Source organism: Lathyrus oleraceus, chromosome 1, assembly GCF_024323335.1.
Source record: "Lathyrus oleraceus cultivar Zhongwan6 chromosome 1, CAAS_Psat_ZW6_1.0, whole genome shotgun sequence".
NCBI lineage: Eukaryota > Viridiplantae > Streptophyta > Magnoliopsida > Fabales > Fabaceae > Lathyrus > Lathyrus oleraceus.
The window spans coordinates 100,270,751-100,297,053 of NC_066579.1; the positions used below are offsets into that span (position 1 = coordinate 100,270,751).

At 38.0% G+C, this 26,303-nt stretch overlaps 2 protein-coding genes across 2 annotated transcripts; both read right to left on the minus strand.

Annotated features, from left to right (window-relative positions):
- Positions 1-217: 217 nt before the first annotated feature.
- Positions 218-751, minus strand: LOC127093802 (uncharacterized). The gene has a single exon (XM_051032707.1). The coding sequence runs from the start codon at positions 749-751 to the stop codon at positions 218-220; it is 534 nt and encodes a 177-aa protein (XP_050888664.1).
- A 1,209-nt stretch (positions 752-1,960) lies between these two features.
- On the minus strand, positions 1,961-3,025 carry LOC127093810 (uncharacterized). Its single transcript, XM_051032714.1, has 2 exons — positions 2,777-3,025; positions 1,961-2,089 (listed from the first exon to the last, which is right to left on the minus strand). The coding sequence occupies exons 1-2, from the start codon at positions 3,023-3,025 to the stop codon at positions 1,961-1,963; spliced, it is 378 nt and encodes a 125-aa protein (XP_050888671.1).
- Between the last annotated feature and the right edge of the window lie 23,278 nt (positions 3,026-26,303).

Below are 26,303 nucleotides of genomic sequence, written 5' to 3' on the forward strand. Positions count from 1 at the left end.
TTTAAAATTTTCTTCAATTTTTTGTAGGTTTGTCGACCATATTTGTAATGTCCTCCTGGGACACTTTCTCAAAAATCAATGAAGCTTATGTCTGGATCTGTATTTCTTGTATCATAGGTTTATATTTCTTCAAATATTTTCCATTTACTCTTAAGACCCTTTGATCCCCACCAAGTTCTTCGATTTCATACGCATTGTTATTATATGTCTGAGTTACTCAAAACGGTCCTTCCCATTTTGCTGACCACTTACCTAGGGTTCGATCTCGATGATCCATAGGAAAAATTACTTTCCACACGTAATCATTATCAACAAATGTTTTTCCCTTTATTTTTCTATTGTAGACCTTGGCTACGCGTTCCTTTTGCCGGATCAGCATTTCGACCGTAGCCAACCTTTCTTCGTCTAAATCAACCAACTCGTCGAACATCATATTCCAGTATTTCTTTGACTGAAGATCATTCTGACGCTGGACTCTGACGGACTGTAAGCATATCTCCGCCGGCAATATGGCATCGTGACCAAATGTTAGTCGAAATGGCGTTGAATTTGTCACCTCTTTAGGGGACGTTCGACATGCCCATAGAATTTGGTCCAAAGTCTTGTGCCAATTCTTTGGCTTTTTACCAACGTGCTTCTTAATCAGACTTATTCTTACTTTGTTGGCTGCTTCTACTTGGCCATTTTCTTGTGCATAGTAGAGTATAGAGGTAACCAGTCTGAAACCTGTCTCACCGACAAATTCCTGCATCTTTTATCCCACAAATACTGACCCTTGATCCGTCGTAATGGTCTTTGGGATCCCAAACTTATACACGATATGTCTCTGAATGAATTCGATCACCGCCTCTTGGTCCACCTTTACCAGAGGGATAACTTCGACCCATTTGGTGAAGTAGTCTATCCTGACTAGGATAAACTTTTGTTGCTTCGACGAAGCCGGTCGAATTTCTCCAATGATGTCTAAAGTGTATCCCCTAAAAGGCCATGGTTTGATAATAGCATGCAACTCGCTTGTCGGCATATGTTGGATACACGCGCGCCTTTGACATTCTTGACATCCTTTGGCAAACTCGATGCAATCTTTCAACATGTTGGGCCAGTAAACCCCTTGTCGGAACAACAATCATTTCATCTTATGGCCTGCATGATGGGTGCCATAAGCCCCACTCTGTACTTTGTAGATGGCTAAATACGCTTCGATATCTCCCAGGAATTTGAGTAGTAACCCTTATGGTGTCTTCTTTAGCAATTTGTTGCCTGACCACACGTAGCTCAAAGCCCTATATTTGGTTTTTCTGTCAATACTTTCGATTGGATTCTCCAAGTAGTCGATGATTGGCTTTCTCCAATCTGTCGGTGATGAACTATTGATAGAAAAAACTTTATGTTCCCATGCCTCTTCGACTCCACGGGTTTCTTGACACTCTTCCTCGGGCTCCCTACCACGACTGACGTTCTCTTCGAGGACGTCCTCTGTTGGGGGCATACTTGACACCATTTTTCCTCGAACCTCGATCATATCTTGTAACCTCGACTTAGACATCTTATACCCTGAAGCGACTTGGGCCAGCTCGTTGGCCTCTTGGTTCTCGCTCCTGGGCACATGTCTTATGTCCGCAACTTTGAAGTGTTCTAGTAGCCACGTTGCACTCACAAGGTATTTCAGCAGACTCCCCTTGATGAACTTATATTTGCGTGTGACTTGCTTTATTATCAACTCTGAGTCTCCCCTCACTTTGATTCGACTGGCTCCCAACTCTTTCAAAAGCTGAAGACCGACTATTAAGGCCTCATATTCAACTTCGTTGTTGGAACACTTCTCGTTGATCCTATACTTAAACTTCGTCGGGCCTACCTGAGGGGATAATATCAAAACCTCGACTCCTGTTCCGTCTTTGTGACTCGATCCGTCGAAATATAGATGCGATGGTGTGGTGTCGACCATATTCAGGGATGATTAGACCATGACATAATCCACTATAAAATCTGCCACGATCTGGCCTTTCATGGCTTTTAAAGGCTTGAAAGTTAGAGAAAACTTTGTCAACGCCAATGCCCATTTCCCAATTCTACTATGTAGAATAGGCTTAGACAACATATGTTTAATAATATCTTAATGAGATGAAACATAAAAATCAACTGGTTTAATATATTGTTTTAATTTCATACAGGCAAAGTACAAACACAGACATAGTTTTTCTATGAGATTGTACCTAGTTTCAGCATCTACCAACATTCTATTGAGGTAATATATGGGCATTTCGAAACCATTACAATCCTCTTGGGCTAACATGCTCCTTATGGTTGTATTAGATGCGGCAATATATAAACTCATACTTTTATTTCTACTGGGGGCAACAGGATAGGAGGCTTGGTAAGATACCCCTTGATCGCGTCGAAAGCCTCTTGCTGTTCAGGGCCCTGGTGAAAATCACTTTCCTTCTTAATTTTAAGTAGTGGCGAAAACACCTTTGTTTTACCACTTAGGTTCGAGATGAACCTTCTTAAGAAGTTTATTTTCCCCAACAAAGATTGGAGTTGTTCTTTGTAGATGGGCTTTTGGGTCTAAGATCGCCTTCGTCTTGTTCTGATTGATCTTTATACCTCGTTTGTGCACCATAAACCCCAGGAAGTCACCTGTGTGTACCCCAAAAATATACTTCAATGGATTCATTTTCAACCCATATTTCCTCGTTCTATCAAACGAGCGTCGAAGGTGATCTAGGTGTCCTTTTTGTGACGATGATTTCACCACGATGTCGTCGATATATACCTGTATGAACTTCTTAATGAAGTCACGGAAGATGGCATTCATGGCCCTTTGGTAAGTTGCTCCTGTGTTTTTTAAACCAAACGGCATGACGACCCACTCGTATGACCCCAGTGCACCAGGGCATCGAAACGCTGTCTTAGGGACATCTTCTTCGGCAATGAGAATCTGATTGTAGCCGGAGTAGCCATCAAGTAGGCTCAGATACTCAAAACATGCGGCCAAGTCGACCAACATTTCTTCCACTGGCATCGAATATTCATCTGTTGGCGTGGCGTTGTTTAGATCCCTGAAATCTATACAAATCCTAAGAGTTCCATTTTTCTTGATGATGGGCACTACGTTGGCCAGCCATTCGAAGTACCTTGTCGTTCTTATGAAACAACTTTTTAGGAGTCTTTCGATTTCTTGCTTGATCTTCGAATGTGGGGCGGTAACAGCTTTCCCAGCTTTTTTGTTTCGCTGTAGCGTCTCCACTGTGTCCTAGTCATATGATTATTTCCTTTGTAGTTAGGAGAGATAGTGTAACCTCTCCTCTTCTCTGGAGACGTTGCCTCTTTTTCCAACACCCTCCATTTTGGCTTCTTGCCCCCCTTCTGATTGACAAATTCTATCCACTTCTCCTGCAGAACATCAGTTTGAGGAATGAATGTCTTCGGGAGGGGACGTTGAAATTATCTTATTTACTCTTCGTTCTGTCGAGGTGCTCCGTGCCTGTCGAACACGAATCGTGGGACAACAGGCTTTTCCTCCTTCTCGACCTTGTTGTCGGCCTCTAGTCTTTTGGAGGTTTTCTCGTCGAATACCATGATACACTTTGGGCATAACAGAGCCTTTGATCCCTTCTCCTTGCACTTCTTCTGGAAGTCAGACAAACTTTCACGAAGCTAAGGATATGCCAACTCGGGCCTCCTTTCGTCTTTGACTCTGAAACCTTTAGTAGTTTCGACCATCATTACTTCAAATGATTCAGCTAATGAGGTTGCTTTGAGAACCTCAATAAGACCATCAGTAGTCTCCGCCATCATGCACTCCATAGGCTCAGCATACAATGCTTTTTCCACCTTCAAAGGGTCAGAATCCACCTACATTTTTGGCCTTTCGCCAAACTGGAGCCTTCCTTCTTTCAGAGATTTTTGCACCAAATCCCTGAAAAGAACATATTGGTGAGCTTTGTGACCAAGAAAATTATGAAATTTACAAAATCCCCTTTTCTTTTTATGTTCTAGGGGAGGGTCTTTTGATCCCTGAGGGATGATAATTTGTCTGTCTTTTACCAATAGATCAAAGATATCGTCGCATTTAGACACGTCGAACGTATATGTCTTAACGACATATTTGTCTGTTCTCTCTAGTTCGACAGGGTTTTTCCCATTCGATGGTGTAGCGGTAAATTCATGATCATCAAGCCATGAATAAGCTAGAGATCAAATAACAAGAGTCGCCACCGCGCTTTTATTGTTTCCAAGGGAAAAGGGAAAAAGTACGAACAAAACCCAAAAGTAAGAAGTTTTCAAATCAAAACTAATAAAATGTCAGAGATTACAGGTAAGGGGGTTAGTTAAACAGAGGGAAGGTGTTAGCACCGAAAGTGTCCTAAGTAATCATAGGGAGCCCTTTTTGTGTGCATATGTACTTTGTATAAAGTGATGTTTACAAACAAATAGAATGGGGGGATGAGAAAAGAATTCATTAATTATATTTTTGTGTTTGACAAGACATTCGGTCTTGTGCCTACTTACCAACATAAAAATGAGGGATCAAAACCTCGTAGTCCGTGATACAAATTTCAAAGTGGATGCATTGCTTTTAACAAAAATTAGGTTTGAAAGGCACAAAGGCCCAAGAAAAAGTTTGAATGAGTTAGTTCTTTTTGACTTTTTGAAAGTTTAAGTCAAGTATAGTTAAATTTATTTACAAGTTTGATTTAAGAAAAGACGTTTGAAAATACAATGGCATAAGGCCAACGTTTCTATCTTTCTGCAAAATGGTCAAAGTTTAGAACAAAATAAGTTCAATCAAAGAAGGTTTTTGAAAAGGGAGGGAGAGATTTTGAAATTAAAGAAAGTGGGGAGAAGATGAAGAGACTATCCTATGTACAAAATTAAAGTTTAGAGGTGAAAAGATCTTACCAAATGGGTAGCAATCCAATAGACAAGAATGTCAATAAAAACCCAAAATTCTCTTGGACTTTTAGAATCAAGCAACACACAAATGCACAATCATATTAATCTTGAAGAGAAAAGGCATCAAATAAAGATGGCCATATCCAAGCTTATCCATTCCATGATCTTCTTCAAAATAGCTCATGTAACAAATGAATTTCACAAGTCACAGGTTAAAATAACAGCTTCACAATGATCATGTTGCAGATGAACTCAGAAGGATCTTCAATGATGTATCAGATGAAGTTTCAAATTGCAAGCACTTGGTTTCTAAATAAGTTGGCATTGGCCAAGTCCTTTAGCATAGTAATATTGCCTAAATTCTAAGTCCATTTGTCCAAGATCAAGCCAACAGTCCACACAAAAGTTTTTTAGGGTTTTTGTTGTTATTATGTACATTAATGGTCAAAGACCACACAAACAAACAAAGTATACACAAATAAAATATATCACACAATATGGTCCAACTGGACAAAGTGAAAATTGCATTAACATAAACAATTAGAATGATATGAGCAATGGCAAATGTATAAAAGGTAGAATTAAATGGCATTAAAGTAAAGGGCTTGAAATTAAAAGTTAGTTGTTAATAGGTTAGAAGTTAGTATAGTTTTGCTTTTGCTTTTCATTTTAAGACATTCTTTGGAGAACACTCAGCCCACTTATCACAAGCATGGATCCTTGAACCAAGACATCTTGCAAAGGAAGGAAAAAAGGCCAAGTTTCCACATAATACCATGAAAGAGGGGAGACTTACAATCTCACTAACTAGAATGCTTATACCTTTTATGTCACAAATTTAGCGTTATGTTAAGCAATCGTAATTGGACTTATGTAAAAGTCACAACTATTTGAGGTTGGGCAATAGAATTTTGGTGTTAATGCATGTTAGAGACATAGTATAATACACTATGCTCATGAAACATACCACACACAAAAAGAATATGCAAAAGGTGTGGCCTAATCTCATCCATACTCATGTCAATTTTTCAATCAACTAGTCTTAGGATTTTGAGATATCATAGGCCAAATGGAATGAATGAATGAAGAAGGGGAATGAGATGAAGTGGGAGGGGAATAGGTGAAAACACAAATTGGTCAAAGGAGGGCTTTTACCAAATTAATATCATTCATTTATTTTGGGAGATGGAATATACATTCCATCAATCCCCTAAATCCAATGATATTAATTTAACAAAGTCAAATCAACCTTGACCAAGGCCCAACAACAATAATCAAACTCAAATAAGTCATCACAATTGATCAACAAATTTATTTGGCATTTATTCAAATTAAAAATACTAAAATAAGGCATTTAAATTAAATATGGTTTGTCCAATTCCTAAAACATCATCAAAACACCAAAGAAATGGCCATGAGATTTATCATAGGTCAAACAAGGTCAAAGGACCTTGGAGAAAAAATTTAATAATTTTTGGACATTTAAAAGTATTTTTAAACAATTAAAAATAAATGCAAAATCAATTAAATCATGAAAAATATTAATAATGATCCAAAAAATAATTTTAATTCAGAATATGAAAGAGGAAATTATTTGAATTTTTTTGGTGAAACTCCCATATTTTTTGAATCAATATTAAAATTAATATGAATTGATGAAAATAAAAGGATTAAAATGAAAATTAAATGATCAGAAAAAGCGTGGACCACTTGATCTCCCTCATTAGTTGAGGTGGCAGATCAAGTGGTCACAAAGCGTGCAATCCACGATACGCCTGAGTCAGTGCGCCACAGGAAAGGTAATTCAAACCAACGCACGAGATTATTTCATTTCAAATGGATCGTGTGGCTCTAAACACGCCAACTCACCACCGGAGCTAAAACTCCGGTCTCCTTCTCAGGCGAGCCTCGTCGGACTGGTTCAGTCATAACCATCACCAAAATTAAAAAGAAGGACATGATTTCAAAGTAAAAATGGCACTGAGAACGAATATGAACTCAATTTATCCTAACTCCAAGTATATTGAGAGATACATGGAGTTGAAATTTGAGGTACATGAACTGAGTTGCTTCAATTTGGCCTCAAAGCAACTCAATCTTCTTGCCTACATTGGCAGGACTTCGGACAACCAAAGAATCAAGAGAATTGAGCAAGATTGAGAGAAAATCGAAGAGATTAAAATTTCTGGAAAATACCTTCAATGTAGGTCTGGATTCAGCCGTTCTTGCATTTGCTCGTGCTTGATCTCACTCCAAATGCTTGCAGAAGAAGAATTGAATGCTCAAAAGGTCTTGGATCCATGGAGTTTTGAATCTCAAAAAAATGAGAATTCAAACTCAATTTCAAGTGAAATTCTCAGGATTATCCTTTGGAATGAGAAAGTTAGAGGTTTGGGATCAAAGCTGGCGCGAATGTGTGTGAAATTCTGAGCATATGGAGCTCTGATTATAGCCAATTCAATTGATATTTGCATACTTGAACTGAACTTCCAAAATTAGCAATGTGTGATGCATGAGTGCATGGGCGTGTGCAGGCCCATGAAATCACTCCATCTAATCCATAATTGAGTGTAAGCAAGGATGAAGTCATGTTGGAATGCTAGGCAATTGTGCATGGATGTTTAAAGTTCAATCTTGCCAAATGATGATACCATGTTCAAGCCATGCGCAACCTATTCATTTCTTATCCAAAATGAATGAACTTGGAATTTTTGGAAAGGCTAGATCAAGAGGAAAAACTTTCATGTTAAACATTTTTTCATTTGGAGCTTGGAACTTGAAGAATTTTGAGGTGGAATTGGAAATTTTAACATATTGAAATTTTTTCTAAGTGTCAAGCCATATGTCTCAATATTCCACCTTGCTTAACTTTTTATGCGAGCTTCAAATGAGAAACGTGTCTTCATCAATGTTGTAGACCTTTCAAATACCTTCAAAATGGTCACCAATTTCATGTCATTTGGATTTTAAATGATAGATTTATGCATTTTTGAAGTTTGGAAAAATCACTTGATCAATGGTATAGGTCAAAAGTGACCTATAATGTAACCTCATATCAAATGCTTATAAATGTTGAATTAGCTCTCACTCCAAACATCAAAGTTGAATTAGACCTATTGAATTTGATTGTGCAACTTGGAAATATTTCATCTCATAAAAATTGAGCAAGTTATGACCTTGGGAAGTTGACTTTCAAATTAGGGTTTAGACAAAATGACCTATAATGTTTCAACATAGAAAATGATTTTCCAAGCAAAACTAGCTCTAGGTCTCAACATGAAAGTTGTTTGGGATGTCATTTAGAGTAAGTTTTATCTTGGAATCATTTTCATATGGTTAAAATTGTAGGGGATAGGGTCTAGGGAGACCCAGTTTTGATTAGATGAATTCATCTGGCCAACCACCATCAACCAACTTGCTAATCTTCAATTATTTTGACTTTCTAGGCTCATGGTAGACCATATATGCATAAGATGATGAATTTTGAAGTGTCCCTTGAGAAATTTAATCAATTGGTGAGATAGATTGTTGGAGAAGTTACTCAAGATACCTAGTCAAACTAGGGTTTCCAAGGCAAATCACCCTCAAACCCTTGAAGAAAACTTGATCAATATAACATGTAGAGATCATTAGGACTCATATATGATGCTTATGACCATCCTTGAATCAGTCCATGGTTGTACTCTTTGTCATGGGGGTCTCAAACCCTAGATGTGAACTTGATAGATCAATGGAGATCATGCCCTACCTACAAGTAAGTCAGGATAAAACTGAAGTACTCGAATCATGCAGGGAAAACGATTTCTCTAAGGAAAAGCGCACTCAACTCAACTGGGGAAGATAAACTTCAACACAGGAGGAGCGGAAATCTATTATCTACTACCTGTTACTGGGTAAGGAGATAATAAAGATCTGACAAAGAGGACATTTGTCACCGGTTAGGACGAACATATCAAGGATGACTCACTAAGGATTCCAGGAGGGAGTATTCATTATCGATTACTGGGTAAGAATAGCCTTGCTGGGGGAAAACTGCAGAAAAATAGGATTTACAACTACCAGTTACTGGGCAGAAGACCAAGGGTGAGAGTATCCGTCATCGGTTAGGATGAACATATCAAAGGATAAACTCAACAGGGAAGAAAATCCATCATCGGTTAGGATGAACATATCAAGGATAGACTTGCCTGGGATTGCCAAGGTATATTCGTCATCGGTTAAGATGAACATATCAAGGATAAACCAACTGAACAAAAAGTGGGAATTACATCTATCGAATGCTGGATAGAAGACCAATCAAAGAGAAAATTTGTCACCGGTTAGGATGAACATATCAAGGATAGACTCTGTGAAGGGAGAAAATAGGGATTACATCTAGCAGCTACTGGATAGAATACCAAGAGAGAGAATCCGTCACTGGTTAAAGTGAACATCTCAAGGATAAACTCTGCGGAGGGAACAAAAACAGGATTTACAACTACCGGTTACTGGGTAGAAGACCGCAAAGAGAAGGAAACCCGTCATCGGTTAGGATGAACATATCAAGGATTAACTCTCTGGGGAACAAAAATAGGGATTACAACTACCTTTTTACTGGGTAGAATACCAAAAAGAGAATATCCGTCATCGGTTAGGATGAACATATCAAGGATAGACTTAAGCAGGGGAGAGAAAGATATCCATCACCGGTTAGGGTGAACATATTAAGGATATACTTCCTGGGGAAACAGATCCACTAGGGACTCCACTGCTGGGAAAGTTGGGGTAATTTTGTCAGGTATTGGGCAAGAAGTAACAAACTGCAAACTAAGAAGGCTATTGCCAATTACTGGGCAATAGACTCTTAGGGGACTCAAAGCATCTATCTACGTAAGAGCTAGAAAGAAACGGTCAATCAAGACTCAACCCATTGAGGACATAACCCAAGGGGAGTGATTCCATCCAGATAATTAACTGGGGAGGAAACTGAAATAATAATGATCCACGAGGAAACAAACTTGGTGGGGGAAAGGAGAAAGGTTAAAGTGTTTCTGCTTAAGGGGCTGACACTCTACAATTGAAGGAGGACAAACACCAGATTTTGTATGGGGATAGAGTACCGCCATAACAAAGAATAATCTCGAATGAATCAATCAAATATGATAATGCAAATCATGAAATTATATGAATGTGTATGTATATGTATATATGATGATTATGCTGACAACACGATCACAAAGGATACAAAGGCGTCGCAAAGAATTTGAATCATCGGTACAATCCTCGGTCAATCCACAAAATATGGAGACGACTGCTGGAGAACAGAGAGATCAACATCCCAAAGGCTCAACCTTAGCCGGGGAAGGATGAGATCTGCTGAGGAAAGAACATCAAATCTATGGGGATTTTTAGGTCAACACCATAAAAATGGGAGACAACCCTACAGAGAATAATCAAAAGCTGCTCAGAAACCAAGAGAAAACTCTGACTGGGAGCAAGTTGAATGGCAATTGGAGAGGAAACCAATGCGACCTACTGGGGAAGATCAACCATCTCTGCTAAAGATCCACCTTGCTGAGGAAATACGAACTCCGCTGGGGAAGGCCGAAACTCCGTCGGGGATAACAACACACCGCAGGGTATCTTAATCAACCAACTCAGCTGAGGACAAGGAACAAAGCTCCACCGGGGATCAAACACTCCACCGAGGAACTGAATCAACACAAACGTCTAGGGATACCTGAAAGGTTAACTTCTTGTGGAACCTTCGATGTTTCGCACTTAAGGACTTGCTATCCATCAAAATGTTGTTGATATTTATTTTTAATTGCTTTGAAAAATTCTTGCTTTTATATATTTAAGAAAAACTGATTTTGATTAAAAATTTAATTCAAAATGATCATAATAAAATTTTAAAACTATTGGTTGAAGTAAAAAAGAGTAGAAATAATTGGATAAAAGCTCAACTTTATTTAATGGAATGGTAGTATATAAATGACAAGACTTCATAGATTTTTACAAAGCTGAAAATGGTAATTTACATGGAAAAAGGTTACATTGAATACAAATGATCCTTAATCCTTCTACCAATTCTTGATATCCATTGTGCCCTTGACCGTTGCTAGGATGAGCTGGTGTTGGCACTTGTGCTCAAACAAGTCTTCAAAACACTGAAGATCAGCAGAATGCAGTTACTTGCCATAATTCCTAATTTTTGCATAAGTTGCCCCAAGGTGGGGTACTCAACTTATCGGGAAATTCTTTCTGTTTTATGTCTCTAATTTTTGCCTGGATTGCCCTTTCGGGTTTTCAATCCACCGAGACGTTCATTTTTGCCTAAGCCGCCCTTTCGGGTTTTCAACTTAGCGAGCTATTCTTTTCTTTTTAGGCGAATTATTTCTTGACTGCATCTGCGTTCACAGGACGAGTGAACTCTTCACCATCCATAGTTGTAAGAATCAAAGCACCGCCTGAAAAGACTCTCTTAACAACATATGGGCCTTCATAATTAGGAGTCCATTTTCCCCTAGAATCTGGTTTGAAAGATATAATCTTCTTGAGCACAAGGTCACCTTCTCTGAACACACGAGGTCTGACCTTCTTATCAAAATCTTTCTTCATTCTCTGCTGGTATAACTGACCATGACACATGGCGGTTAACCTTTTCTCTTCAATTAAATTTAACTGGTTAAACCTGGTCTGACATCATTCAGCCTCAGTCAACTTGGCTTCCACGAGCACACATAATGAAGGAATCCCAACCTCTACGGGGAGCACTGCTTCCATACCATACACAAGAGAGAAAGGGGTTGCCCCTGTTGAAGTGCAGATGGATGTACGATACCCATGTAAAGCAAACAGGAGCATCTCATGTCAATCCTTGTATGTGACAACCATCTTCTGAATAATCTTCTTGATGTTCTTGTTCGCAGCTTCAACAACCCCATTCATCTTAGGTCTGTAGGGAGAAGAGTTATGATGTGCAATCTTGAAGTCTTTACAAAGAGCTTCCACCATATTGTTATTCAAGTTCGATCCATTATCAGTAATGATCTTGCTTGGCACACCATAAGGACATATAATCTGATTCTTGATAAACCTTACAACAACTTGCTTGGTTACATTTGCATACGACGCCGCTTCAACCCATTTTGTGAAGTAGTCAATTGCCACCAAAATGAAATGATGTCAGTTCGAAGCTTTGGGCTCGATCATCCCAATCATATCAATTCCCCACATGGAGAAGGGACATGGGGAAGAAATAACACTCAATAGTATCGGCGGAACATGAATCTTATCAGCATATATTTGACACTTATGGCATTTCTTCACAAACTTGCAACAGTCAGATTCCATTGTCAGCCAATAGTAACCTGCTCGCAACATCTTCTTTGCCATTGCATGTCCATTGGAGTGAGTACCAAAGGAACCTCTGTGCACTTCAGTCATCAACAAGTCTGCTTCGTGTTTATCCATGCATTTGAGAAAAACCATGTTGAAGTTTGTCTTGTATAATACATCACCATTCAAGTAGAAATTTCCGGCTAATCTTCTCAGAGTATTCTTATCTTCCAAAGATGCCCTAGGCGGGTAAATCTGAATTTGGAGGAAACATTTGATATCAAAGTACCACGACTTTTCGTCTTTGATTTCTTCAACAGCAAACACATGAGCTGGCATATCAAGACGCATTACAGATAAATTGGGAACTGCATTCCAATACTTCACCACAATCATTGATGCCAATGTTGCAAGAGCATCTGCCATCCGGTTTTCATCTCGAGGGATATGATGAAACTCAACCTTTGTAAAGAAAGTTAAAATCCTCCTCGCATAATCTCTATATGGTATTAAACTGGGTTGATTCGTATCCCATTCTCCTTTGATTTGATTCACAACCAAAGCCGAATCACCGAAGACATACAAATACTTGATTCAGAGATTCATGGCCTCTTCAAGCCCCATAATGCAAGCTTCATATTCTGCCGTGTTGTTTGTACACTTGAAAGTTAATCTAGCTGTAAATGGTAAATGTGTGTCTTGAGGAGTAATAATCACTGCCCCAATGCCATTTCCATATTGATTAACAACTCCATCAAATACCATGCCCCAACGGGAACTAGGTTATGGCCCTTCTTCAAGCAATGGTTCATCACAATCCTTCATTTTTAAGTACAAAATCTCTTCATCAGGAAAATCATACTGCACTGACTAATAATCTTCAATTGGTTGGTGAGCCAAATGGCCAGCCAAGATACTACCCTTGATTGCTTTCTCCGATCGTAATTCGATATCATACTCTGATAACAACATCTGCCAACGGGCAATCCTCCTAGTTAAAGCAGGCTTCTCAAATATATACTTGATTGGATCCATTTTGGATATCAACCAAGTGGTATGATTCAACATATACTGGTGCAGACGCTTAGCAGCCCAAGCTAATGCGTAACAAGTCTTCTCAAGCATCGAATATCGAGTCTCACAGTCGGTGAATTTCTTACTGAGGTAGTAAATTGAAAATTCTTTCTTTCTAGTCTCATCTTGCTAACCTAGAACATAACCCATACTATCTTCTAGCACGGTCAAATACATGATCAATGGTTTTCCTTCAACAGGTGGAGACAAAATCGAAGGTTCAAGCAAATATTCCTTGATACTGTTAAAAGCTTCCTGGCAATCTTCGGTCCAATCATAAGACTGATCTTTCTGAAGAAGCTTGAATATAGGCGCACACGTGGCAGTCCTGTGGGAAATAAATCTGGAAATATAATTCAAGCGGCCGAGAAAACCTCTGACTTGCTTCTCAGTTTTGGGCGCAGGCATCTCTTGTATTGCTTTGACCTTGGCAGGATCAACCTCAATACCCTTCTGGCTGACAATAAAGCCCAACAACTTACCAGAACGAACACCAAAAGTACACTTATTGGGATTCAAGCGAAGTTTATACTTCCTCAAACGCTAGAATAGCTTCAACAAATGCTCAACATGTTTCTCTTCATCAATCGATTTAGCAATCATGTCATCAACATAAACTTCTATCTCTTTATGCATCATATCATGAAAAAGAGTAGTCATTGTTCTTTGGTAAGTTGCACCAGCATCATTTAGACCGAAAGGCATCACTCTATAACAGAATGTTCCCCAAGGTGTAATGAATGTGGTCTTCTCCATATCTTCGGGTGCCATCTTGATCTGATTATATCCAGAAAATCCATCCATAAACGAAAAGACTTTGAATTTAGCAGTATTGTCTACCAACATATCAATGTGTGGCAGAGGGAAATCATCTTTCGGACTGGCTTTATTCAAATCTCTATAGTCAACACACATATTATGCAGATGGACAATTATATTGTTTATTTATGTTTTTTGTGATTACCATTTTCAGAATAAAGCAAAAAGTAAAAACAAACATCATAGATGTGGATGAATAGAATTAGTTTCATTAATGATCAAATTGAAATTCCCAAACAATGTTCACTTCTCCCTTAGGCATAGGAGAAGGATTTTTTTTAAAAACATAAAAGCAATTACTTAGATCGATGCAAAATAAGAGGAATATCAACAACAATCTAATTGTTGCACGTCTTTCCATGCGTTACAAAGTTGGTGCAGTCTTCCTCTTCGTCCTCCTCTAGCACAATAGCTAAGTGTTGTTCATTGCCATGAATGAACCCTCCGCTACGGAAGCAAAGTTGCATATCTTCAGATCTAACTAGGGGTGTTCGCGGTGCGGTTTAGGCGGTTTTTGCGATAAAAATTACCCGAATCGCAAGAGAAAAAAGCATGGGGTTCGGTTTGGTTCAGTTGACTTTTAGAAATAAAACCAAACCAAACCAAATCAATGCGGTTTGGGTTGGTTCAGTTTTTTATAATATTTTTATTGAACCATATATACTCTTATAAATAATGACATAACTTTGTGTTTAGTCATTCATATATTACTAAATAACATCAAAATTCATCATATTTAGACAAAAATGTTTCATTCAATATACAAAAAACCAGATTAGACAAAAGTGGAATAAAAGACAAATATAAATAGTAGCATAAAATAATATCAAAGACGTTATAATAAAACATAAAAAAACATATGAGATGAGAGATTAGAGAAGATGAAAAAAAGAACATAAGAGATGCGAGATTGAGAAGAAAAGTGCAATAAAAACGTAATTGGAAGAGAAAATAGTAACATAAAAGATAAAAAAGAAAGAACATAATAGAGGACTTATTAGAGTAGAATAGGCGAGACCTACATGGAAAAGAAGATGAGAAGAATGTGTGATACTACTATGAGAGATTTAAGAAGGTTGAAATTGAAACCCTAAGTGTGATTAAGAGAAAATCGTTTGTAATTATAAGGTTAAGGCATACTAGGTTTGAGGTTTGGGTTGGATGTGGGATAAGTGAACTTTGGGTTGTAACATAATGCGGTTTGGTTTGGTTTAGTTCGGTTTGCAAAATACAAACCGCAAACCAAACCAAACCGTGCGGTTTTATTAAAAAATGGCCCAAACGAATCCGAACCAAATGCGGTTTTTTGCGGTTTCGGTTTGGTTTGGTTTGGTTTACGGTTTTCTATTGGGTTGGTTTGGTTTTGAACACCCCTAGATCTAACAATTGATGATCCTTTCTGGAACCTCAAACCAGTTCTGCCTTTGTTGTCGGAGACCCCTACCATGCGCCCCCACTGATCAACATTACCTTCTTCCACAATCTTCTGGGCATCTTTTAATGGGGACATATGTGCCCCAACTCTCTTCTCAGCAGCAATAGATAAGGCTTGGAACGGAGATCCAATCTTATCCTCAGCCTCAACATAAGAGAAAGATGACCAATGGCTAACCAATAGCGCCTTCTCTCCACCAATAATCACCAGTTTGCCATTCTAGACAAATTTCAATTTCTGGTGCAACGTGGAAGTAATAGCTCCCGCCTCATGGATCCATGGCCTTCCCAATAAGCAACTATAGGCTGGGTGGATGTCCATTACTTGAAAAGTAATCTGAAAATCACTCGGACCTATCTTGACTGGAAGGTCCACTTCACCAATTACCGTTTTGCGCGAACCATCAAAGGCTTTGACAATTACACCGCTATACCTCATGAGTGCTCCTTGATAAGATATCTTTGACAAAGTTGACTTCGGAAGCACATTCAGTGACGACCCGGTGTCAACAAGCACGTTTGAAAAAGCATCTTCCTTGCAATTCATGGAAATATGCAAAGCCAGATTATGGTTTCTGCCCTCCTCAGGGAGTTCTTCGTCGCAAAATCTCAGATTATTGCAAGAGGTGATGTTAGCCACAATGTGATCAAACTGATCCACAGTAACATCATGCTCTACGAACGCTTGTTCTAGAACTCTCTGCAGTGCTTCTCTGTGCGCTTCAGAATTCATCAGCAGAGACAACACTGAGATTTTTGAGGGGGTTTGGAGCAGCTGCTCCACCACATTGAACTCGCTTTTTTTGATTAGTCGGAGTACCTCATCATCATCATTGGTTTTCAAATTGGTGGATTCACCAGACTTATCTTTTGAACAGCCAACTGGATCTACAACAGGCACTTCCACTTTCTTACCAACAATCGATTATTCTTTATCCTTTGGGAACACCGGCCCAAACACTCGACCACTGCAGGTCACCTTTGTAACATCAGCAATGCTCACTACTGAGCTGGTTGTAGGCAACGGGACCTCTTGACCATCCTTCATCATTGTAGCATTATACTGATATGGCACAGCTTTATCATATGAATACAGGATTGGGCCCGCTAACCGTATTACCAACGGCGATACTGATGTTTGACTGTTGCTGTTACTGGAGTCATACTGGATTACCAACCACTCTCGTTGCTTGAAAACGGGCACTATGACATTAACGTCGTCACCTACATGACGGGATTGAAAATTTTGAATCATGCCTTCATCCATTAGTCATTGGATGTCCCTTTTCACAACTTCGCAACCCCTCGGGTTAACACTACAAACAGCATAACCATCATGGTCGTGCTCACATTCACTTACCAAACAAACATCCTTATGCATCTGCACTAAGGACCTCTTGATAAAACGTACATCAAAAACTTTGAATTCTCCAGGACAACCGTCCACCATATTCACATAAGAGTTCCCATGGGCGGGCAAAGGGTTTGCTTTCATATTTGGCGCACGATCCTCGAAGGACACCATACCACTCTTCATTAATTTCTGAACCTCATACTTCAATGGATAGCAGTTTTCAATATCATGTAAGGGTGCTCCTTGATGAAAAGCACAACGGAGTTCAGGTTTATACCACTAAGTAAGTGGTTCTGGAATTTGCGGTGGATTCCTCGGTTGAATTAAGTTCTTGAGAACTAACAAGGGATACAACCTTGCATAAGACATAGGAATCGGGTCAAAAAAGACCTTCTTCCTCTCAAAGTTCTGTTGATGATGATTGTTGTTGGTATTGTTATTGTTGTAGGTGTTTGTTCGTTGTTGTGGTTGTTGTTGTTGATGTTATTGTTGTTGAACTGGTGTTGCTTGTTGATTAGAAAATACCTGAATTACCGAGGATACTTGATGATGATGATGTTGACGGGATGTTGGGTTCCTTCTGATCTGAGGCCTCCTCTGCCTCCCACTGCTTATTGCGTTCGCCTCACTGTCTTTCTTCTTACCGAAATTACTGCGATACCTCTTGCTTGTTGATGCCTCATCTCTTGACAAACGTCCCTCTCGGACTCCTTCATCAAGCCTCATCCCCATGTTCACCATTTCGGTAAAGTCACTGGGGGCACTAGCAATCATTCATTCATAGTAAAGTGAACTCATAGTTTTCAAGAAGATCTTTGTCATCTCTTTTTCCTCCAAAGGAGGAGTGATCTGGGCAACCAACTCCCTTCATCTTTGCGCGTACTCTTTAGATGTCTCTTTGTCCTTCTGAGACATAGACCTCAGTTGGTCTCTATCTGGCGCCATGTCCACATTGTATTTATATTGCTTGACAAAATCCTCCCCCAAGTCATTGAAAGTACGAATGCTGGCACTGTCCAATCCCATGTACCAACGAAGTGCAGCGCCGGTCAGACTATCTTGGAAGTAGTGGATCAACAGTTGATCATTATCAGTCTGAGTAGACATCTTGCGAGCATACATCACAAGATGACTAAGCAGACAAGAGTTCCCCTTATAATTTTCAAAGTCGGGCACTTTGAACTTCATTGGAATCTTGACGTTGGGCACTAAGCACAACTCAGTAGCACTCTTCCCAAACAGGTCTTTACCTCTCAGCGTCTTCATTTCCTTGCGCAACTCAAGAAACTGATCTTTCATTTCATCCATCTTATCATAAACATCCGGACCCTCAGACGGCTCGGAATGATAAATGGTATCCTCTACGCGAGGCAAGGTGTGCACAACGGGAGGTGGCACAGTCATGGCCGGGCTAGATGTCGGCATGGAAGCAAAAGTAGGCGCAAAGCCTTCGGGCACAGAGTTGGGTGTAATTCCCCACGGGAATCTGGAAGACATATTTGGCGCGAAGTGGGCAGTAGCAGTAGGCATGGTAGATGTAGTCACCTCTGAAGTAACAGTCCTCGCGGGAGGAGTTGTAGGTGTTAGAGAAGATTGACTCTGAGCAGCAAGAACTGACTCCATCATGGCAGTCAGGCGGGCGATCTCGTCCTTCAGCTCTTTGTTCTCTTACTCCAAATGCTTCATAATTCTCAGATGATTGGCTCGGGTATTATATTGGTGAGTCAACTTGGCTAAAGCATAGAAGAAACACCAATCAGACATCTAGCGAAAACCTGCTTATGCAAATGATGCATGAAATGCAATGCTTGATTATTTTTGTTTTCAAGGAACTTACTATATTATTTGCAAATATATATATTTAAATGGCAATTGCAACAATTTGATATGACCAAAAATCTCTTTTTATTTATATAAATTGGAAGGATTACACTGAGTACAATTTCAGAAACCAAATGAAAAATACAAGAGAAAAGCATACTAGTCATCCTAAGGATTCCTAACAACAATGTCAGAAGATCTGGATGTAGGCAAGTACTTCCTTCGAATGCGACGGATCTCGGTCTCAAAAGAAGCCTTCATCTGAGTCTTCTCCAGGACAAGCTGATCAACAATCTTCTTCCAAGCAACGGAAGGCTAGGGCATGCCAGAATATGAAACCTATGGCTCTCTCTGTCTCTTCGTCACTCAGTCTTCAAGTAACTCAATAAGTGCATCTTTGTCCTTAGACTCCAATTGCAACTCTTCATGCTTCTTGCTCAAAGCACGGAAACACTCTTCCCACATATCCTTCTCTTGCTTCATCTTGGCGAGCGCGTCTTCCAACTCCTCTACATCTTGGTTAGGGAGAGTTAATGGCTCAACCACAACCATAGACATATGTCTCTCACAAGGATAAGGCATCTTCAACTCCAAAGCTCTCTTCTTCACCCAGAGAGTGTAAGCTTCCAAAGCTACACAATTGTGCGGATCAAGCTCGGATCTTCCTTTCCTATGCACATTATGCCAAGCATGCACAATCTTATACTTCAAATGTTGGGGATCTTTACCCTCTTGATAGAAAAGACCTTCTAACAAAGTGTTATTAGGTTTGTCTCTCAAGGGGAACCCAAGTTGACGATGAGCCAGAGCAGGGTTGTAGTTAATTCCTCCTTGTGTACCAATGAGAGGCACATTAGAGAATTCACCACAACTATCAATAATACCCAAATTGCTCAATGACGGATCATACCAAACTATATCATCATTAGTGAGAGACATAAGTCTCTGAGACCACCGTAGACATTGTTTGTTCTCCACAAAAGCAGGCGTCTGAGGCAAGTGCGAAATAAACCACTTGTACAGAAGAGGGATACAACAGACAATTGTTCCACCACCTTTAGACTTCCTTAGATGCAAAGAGAAATACATATCACCCAACAATGTAGGCACAGGATTCCCAATCAAGAAAAGTCTAATAGCGTTAACATCAACAAAATCGTCAGTGTTAGGGAACAAAGCTAATCCATAAATGAGCAACACAAAGATAGCTTCAAAAGCATCCACACTACCGGCTTGAGCAAAAGCAGTAGCTTCCTTGATGAGGAAATCAGATGGCAACCCAAATAACCCTCCTTTCTTCACCCAATGAGCCTATATCTCAGATTTCTTCAAGTGAAGAGCTTCAACAATAATACTTGATCGGGGAACAAGCTGATAATCTGGGAAACTGAAATAATGGTAGAAGGGATCATAGAACTGCACTAGCACACTCAAGAGTCCTTCAACCACATCAGCAGACAAGATTGATAAAAGCTTCTCATGACGTTGTTTGAAGTCCAAGGGATCTAATACAAAAGATGCTAGCTTCCTTAACTCTTTCAAGTCGGGACATCTGAAACTGTACTTCTTAGTGTTCCTTCGTCCGTAATCCATGGTCTTGAAATGTTTGCAAATAATACCTCAGTTCCTTGAAATTTTTCGTGTGATGAATGTTATGATGTGCATGAATGCATGAATGAAACAATCACAAATAAGGGATCACACACAAGGAAGACAAATAAAGGTCAAGGGATGAATCAAGTCATTGTCAAGATCAATCATCCATTTTTGTGGATTATGGTTTACACCTTATCAACACCCAAGCTCCATTGGTATTGACAAGACTTGATTGGATCAACCAAGAATCAAGGGTTCGTTGTGAGTCACGAGCATGGATTCTGGGTAAGAACCATCCCAAAGGAGTGAACTAAGGATAAAAACCTGTAGATCATGTTCTAAAAAGTTCCCAGAGTCTTAATTCCATCTATCGGATATTACAGGTTAAGATGACTGACTCATTGACCCATAATATTCTCAAGACAAACTCATCTGAGTGTAGTATCGTGTAACAACTGTTATCAAGTCTACTCTTGAACAGTCTCCGCACTACGTCCTAAATAGGCCAAGAGGGGGTAGATGTTCTACGGTCATCAGCTTCTCGGACCCAATTAGAGATAGTAATGGCTAACCACAAATACTTGTGTGACATTTCCAAATCCAAAAGAGTCTCCACTTAGCAGATGGGTCTCAAGTCAACTTGTTAAGGACTACTCCACACAAGTCGAACATGACTATACCATCCTCCTATCTTAATTGCACTCAAGTTTGGGTTAGAACTTATCTTACCACTCAGAGATCACCAAGCACAACAAGCAGATTATATCACACATACATATATACAAACATCACATATATACAAATATATACACATAAAAAGTAGGCTAAACCCACTGGAGACTACTCCCCAGCAGAGTCGCCACTTAATTTCTGTAGCGGTAAATTCATGATCATTAAGCTATGGATAAGCTAGAGATCAAATAACAAGAGTCGCCATCGCGCTTTTATTGTTTCCAAGGGAAAAGGGAAAAAGTACGAACAAAACCCAAGAGTAAGAAGTTAAATCAAAACTAATAAAATGTCAGAGATTACAGGTAAGGGGGTTGGTTAGACAGAGGGAAGGTGTTAGCACCCAAAGGGTCCTAGGTACTCCTAGGAAGCCCTTTTTGGGTGCATATGTACTTGGTATAAAGTGATGTTTACAAACAAATAGAATGGCGGGATGAGAAAAGAATTCATTAATTATCTTTTTGTGTTTGACAAGACCTTCGGTCTTATGCCTACGTACCAACATAAAAATGAGGGATCAAAACCTCGTAGTTCGTGATACAAATTTCAAAATGGATGCATTGCTTTTAACAAAATTTAGGTTTGAAAGGCACAAAGGCCCAAGAAAAGTTTGAATGAGTTAGTTCTTTTTGACTTTTTGAAAGTTTAAGTAAAGTATAGTTAAATTTATTTACAAGTTTGATTTAAGAAAAGAAGTTTGAAAATACAATGGCATAAGGTCAAAGTTTCTATCTTTCTGCAAAGTGGTCAAAATTTAGAACAAAATAAGTTCAATCAAAGAAGGTTTTTGAAAAGGGAGGGAGAGATTTTGAAATTAAAGAAAGTGGGGAGAAGATGAAGAGACTATCCTATGTACAAAATTAAAGTTTAGAGTTGAAAAGATCTGACCAAATGGGTAGCAATCCAATAGATAAGAATGTCAATAGAAACCCAGAATTCTCTTGGACTTTTAGAATCAAGCAACACACAAATGCACAATCATATTAATCTTGAAGAGAAAAGGCATCAAATAAAGATGGCCACATCCAAGCTTATCCATTCCATGATCTTCTTCAAAATAGCCCATGTAACAAATGAATTTCACAAGTCACAGGTTCAAAATAACAGCTTCACAATGATCATGTTGATGATGAACTCAGAAGGATCTTCAATGATGTATCAAATGAAGTTTCAAATTGCAAGCACTTGGTTTCTAAATAAGTTGGCATTGGCCAAGTCCTTTAGCATAGGAATATTGCCTAAATTCTAAGCCCATTTATCCAAGATCAAGCCAACAGTCCACACAAAAGTTTTTTATGGTTTTTGTTGTTATTATGTACATTAATGGTCAAAGACCACACGAACAAAGAAAGTATACACAAACAAAATATATCACACAATATGGTCCAACTGGACAAAGTGAAAATTGCATTAACATATACAATTAGAATGATATGAACAATGGCAAATGTATAAAAGCTAGAATTAAATGGCATTAAAGTAAAGGGCTTGAAATTAAAAGTTAGTAGTTAATAGGTTAGAAGTTAGTATAGTTTTGCTTTTCCTTTTCATTTTAAGACATTCTTTGGAGAACACTCAACCCACTTATCACAAGCATGGATCCTTGAACCAAGACATCTTCCAAAGGAAGGAAAAAAGGCCAAGTTTCCACACAATACCATGAAAGAGGGGAGACTTACAATCTCACTAACTAGAATGCTTATGGTTTTTATGTCACAAATTTAGCACTATGTTAAGCAATCGTAATTGGACTTATGTAGAAGTCACAACTATTTGAGGCCGGGCAATAGAATTTTGGTGTTAATGCATGTTAGAGACATAGTATAATAGATTATGCTCATGAAACATACCACACACAAAAAGAATATGCAAAAAGTGTGGCCTAATCTCATCCATACTCATGTCAATTTTTTAATCAACTAGTCTTAGGATTTTGAGATATCATAGGCCAAATGGAATGAATGAATGAAGAAGGGGAATGAGATGAAGTGGGAGGGGAATAGGTGAAAACACAAATTGGTCAAAGGAGGGCTTTTACCAAATTAATATCATTCATTTATTTTGGGAGATGGAATATACATTCCATCAATCCCCTAAATCCAATGATATTAATTTAACAAAGTCAAATCAACCTTGACCAAGGTCCAACAACAATAATCAAACTCAAATAAGTCATCACAATTGATCAACAAATTTATTTGGCATTTATTCAAATTAAAAATACTAAAATAAGACATTTAAATTAAATATGGTTTGTCTAATTCCTAAAATCTCATCAAAACACCAAAGAAATGGTCATGAGATTTAGCATAGGTCAAACAAGGTCAAATGTCCTTGGAGAAAAAAATTCATAATTTTTGGACATTTAAAAGTATTTTTAAACAATTAAAAACAAATGCAAAATCAATTAAATCATGAAAAATATTAATAATGATCCAAAAAATAATTTTAATTCAGAATATGAAAGAGGAAATTATTTGAAATTTTTTGGTGAAACTCCCATATTTTTTGGATCAATATTAAAATTAATATGAATTAATGAAAATAAAAGGATTAAAATGAAAATTAAATGATCAGAAAAAACGTGGACCATTTGATCTTCCTCATTAATTGAGATGGCAGATCAAGTGGTCACAAAGCACGCAATCCACGATACGCCTGAGTCAGCGCGCCGCAGGAAAGGTCATTCAAACCAACACACGAGATTATTTCATTTCAAATGGATCATGTGGCTCTGAACACGCCAACTCACCACCGGAGCTACAACTCCGGTCTCCTTCTCAGGCGAGCCTCGCCGGACTGGTTCAGTCATAACCATCACCAAAATTAAAAAGAAGGACATGATTTCAAAGTAAAAATGGCACCGAGCACGAATCTGACCTCAATTTATCCTAACTCCAAGTATATTGAGAGATACATGGAGTTGAAATTTGAGGTACAAGAACTGAGTTGCTTCGATTTGGCCTCAAAGTAACTCAATCTTCTTGCCTACATTGGTAGGACTTCAGACAACCAAAGAATCAAGAGAATTGAGCAAGATTGAGAGAGAATCGAAGAGATTAAAATTTCTGGAAAATACCTTCAATGTAGGTCTAAATTCAGCTGTTCTTGCCTTGGCTCGTGCTTGATCTCACTCAAAATGCTTGCAGAAGAAGAATTGAATGCTCCAAAGGTCTTGGATCCCTGGAGTTTTGAATCTCAAAACAATGAGAATTCAAACTCAATTTCAAGTGAAATTCTCAGGATTATCCTTTGGAATGAGAAGGTTAGAGGTTTGGGATTAAAGTCGGCGCGAATGTGTGTGAAATTCTGAGCATATGGAGCTCTATTTATAGCCAATTCAATTGATATTTGCACACTTGAAGTGAACTTCCAAAATTAGTAATGTGTGTTGCATGAGTGCATGGGCGGGTGCAGGCCCATGAAATCACTCCACCTGATCCATAATTGAGTGTAAGCAAGGCTGAAGTCATGTTGGAATGCTAGGCAATTGTGCATGGATGTTTGAAGTTCAATCTTGCCAAATGATGATACCATGTTCAAGTCATGTGCAACCTATTCATTTCTTGTCCAAAATGAATTAACTTGGACTTTTTGGAAAGGTTAGATCAAGAGGAGAAACTTTCATGTTCAACACTTTTCCATTTGGAGCTTGGAACTTGAAGAATTTTGAGGTGGAAGTTTGCAAATTTTAACATATTGAAATTTTTTCTAAGTGTCAAGCCATATGTATCAATATTCCACCTTGCTTAACTTTTTATGCGAGCTTCAAATGAGAAAGTGTCTTCATCAATGTTGTAGATCTTTCAAAGACCTTCAAAATGGTCACCAATTTCATGTCATTTGGATTTGAAATGATAGAGTTATGCATTTTTAAATTTTGGAAAAATCACTTGATCAATGGTATAGGTCAAAAGTGACCTATAATGTAACCTCATATCACATGCTCATAAAAGTTGAATTAGCTCTCACTCCAAACATAAAAGTTGCATTAGACCTCTTGAATTTGATTGTGCAACTTGGAAATCTTTCATATTATAAAAATTGAGTAAGTTATGGCCTTGGGAAGTTGACTTTCAAATTAGGGTTTAGACAAAATGACCTATAATGTTTCAACAAAAAAAAAAGAGTTTCCAAGCAAAAATAGCTCTAGGTATCAACATGAAAGTTGTTTAGAGTAAGTTTTCTCTTGGAAGAATTTTTATATGGTGAAAATTGTAGGAGATAGGGTCTAGGGAGACCCAGTTTTGATTAGATGAATTCATCTGGCCAACCACCATCAACCAACTTGCTAATCTTCAATTATTTTGAATTTATAGGCTCGTGGTAGATAATATATGAATAAGATGATGAATTTTGAAGTGTCCCTTGAGAAATTTGATCAATTTGTGAGATAGCTTATTGGAGAAGTTACTCAAGATACCCAATCAAATTATGGTTTCCAAGGCAAATCACCCTCAAACCCTTGAAGAAAACTTGATCAATATAATATGTAGAGATCATTGGGACTCATATAAGATGCTTATGACCATCCTTGAATCAATCCATGGTTGTGCTCTTTGTCATGAGGGTCTCAAACCCTATATGTGAACTTGATAGATTAATGGAGATCATGCCCTACCTACAAAAGAGTTAGGCGAATGCAAAGACATGTTTTTGGTATTTTGGTTAGTGAAATGATAAAATACAAGTATGATACTGTCATACCCCAAAATTTGCCTGTTAATTTTTATGATAAATTGATTCATGCATGGCATTCATTTCACATTTGCATTCATTCATTAGCATACATTCTCATATAAATTATAAATTTTAATTTATTTATTATGTGATACAGATATAAAAAATAATAATAATTTTGATTATCTGTATGATATAAATATATATATATATATATATATATATATATATATATATATATATATATATATATATATATATATATATATATATATATATATATATATATATAATAGTTTTAATTTAATGATAAATAAAAATAGATTTGAATTTTAATTGTATAATTAAAATTTTAAATTAATTTTATTTGTTAAAGCTCATTAAATTATAATAACTATTTTTTATAATTTAGTGACTCATGTTCCATTTATTCATTATTTATAAATAGTATTTATTTAGTAATTCACGTTTTTTACTTAATAAAATTTATTTATAAGAGTAACATTTTTTAAAAGCCCATAAATTATAAAATAATTTTGGTTGATATAAGTAAGAATAATTTTGATATTTTTTAAAA

Coding starts and splice junctions, on each gene's coding strand:
- LOC127093802 (XM_051032707.1), bottom strand. CDS start 751: ATGCAGGAATTTGTCGGTGAGACAGGTTTCAGACTGGTTACCTCTATA.
- LOC127093810 (XM_051032714.1), bottom strand. CDS start 3,025: ATGCCAGTGGAAGAAATGTTGGTCGACTTGGCCGCATGTTTTGAGTAT. Junction 2,090..2,776: donor TCATTAAGAAGTTCATACAG/GTATATATCGAC, acceptor ATGTTGTCTAAG/CCTATTCTACATAGTAGAAT.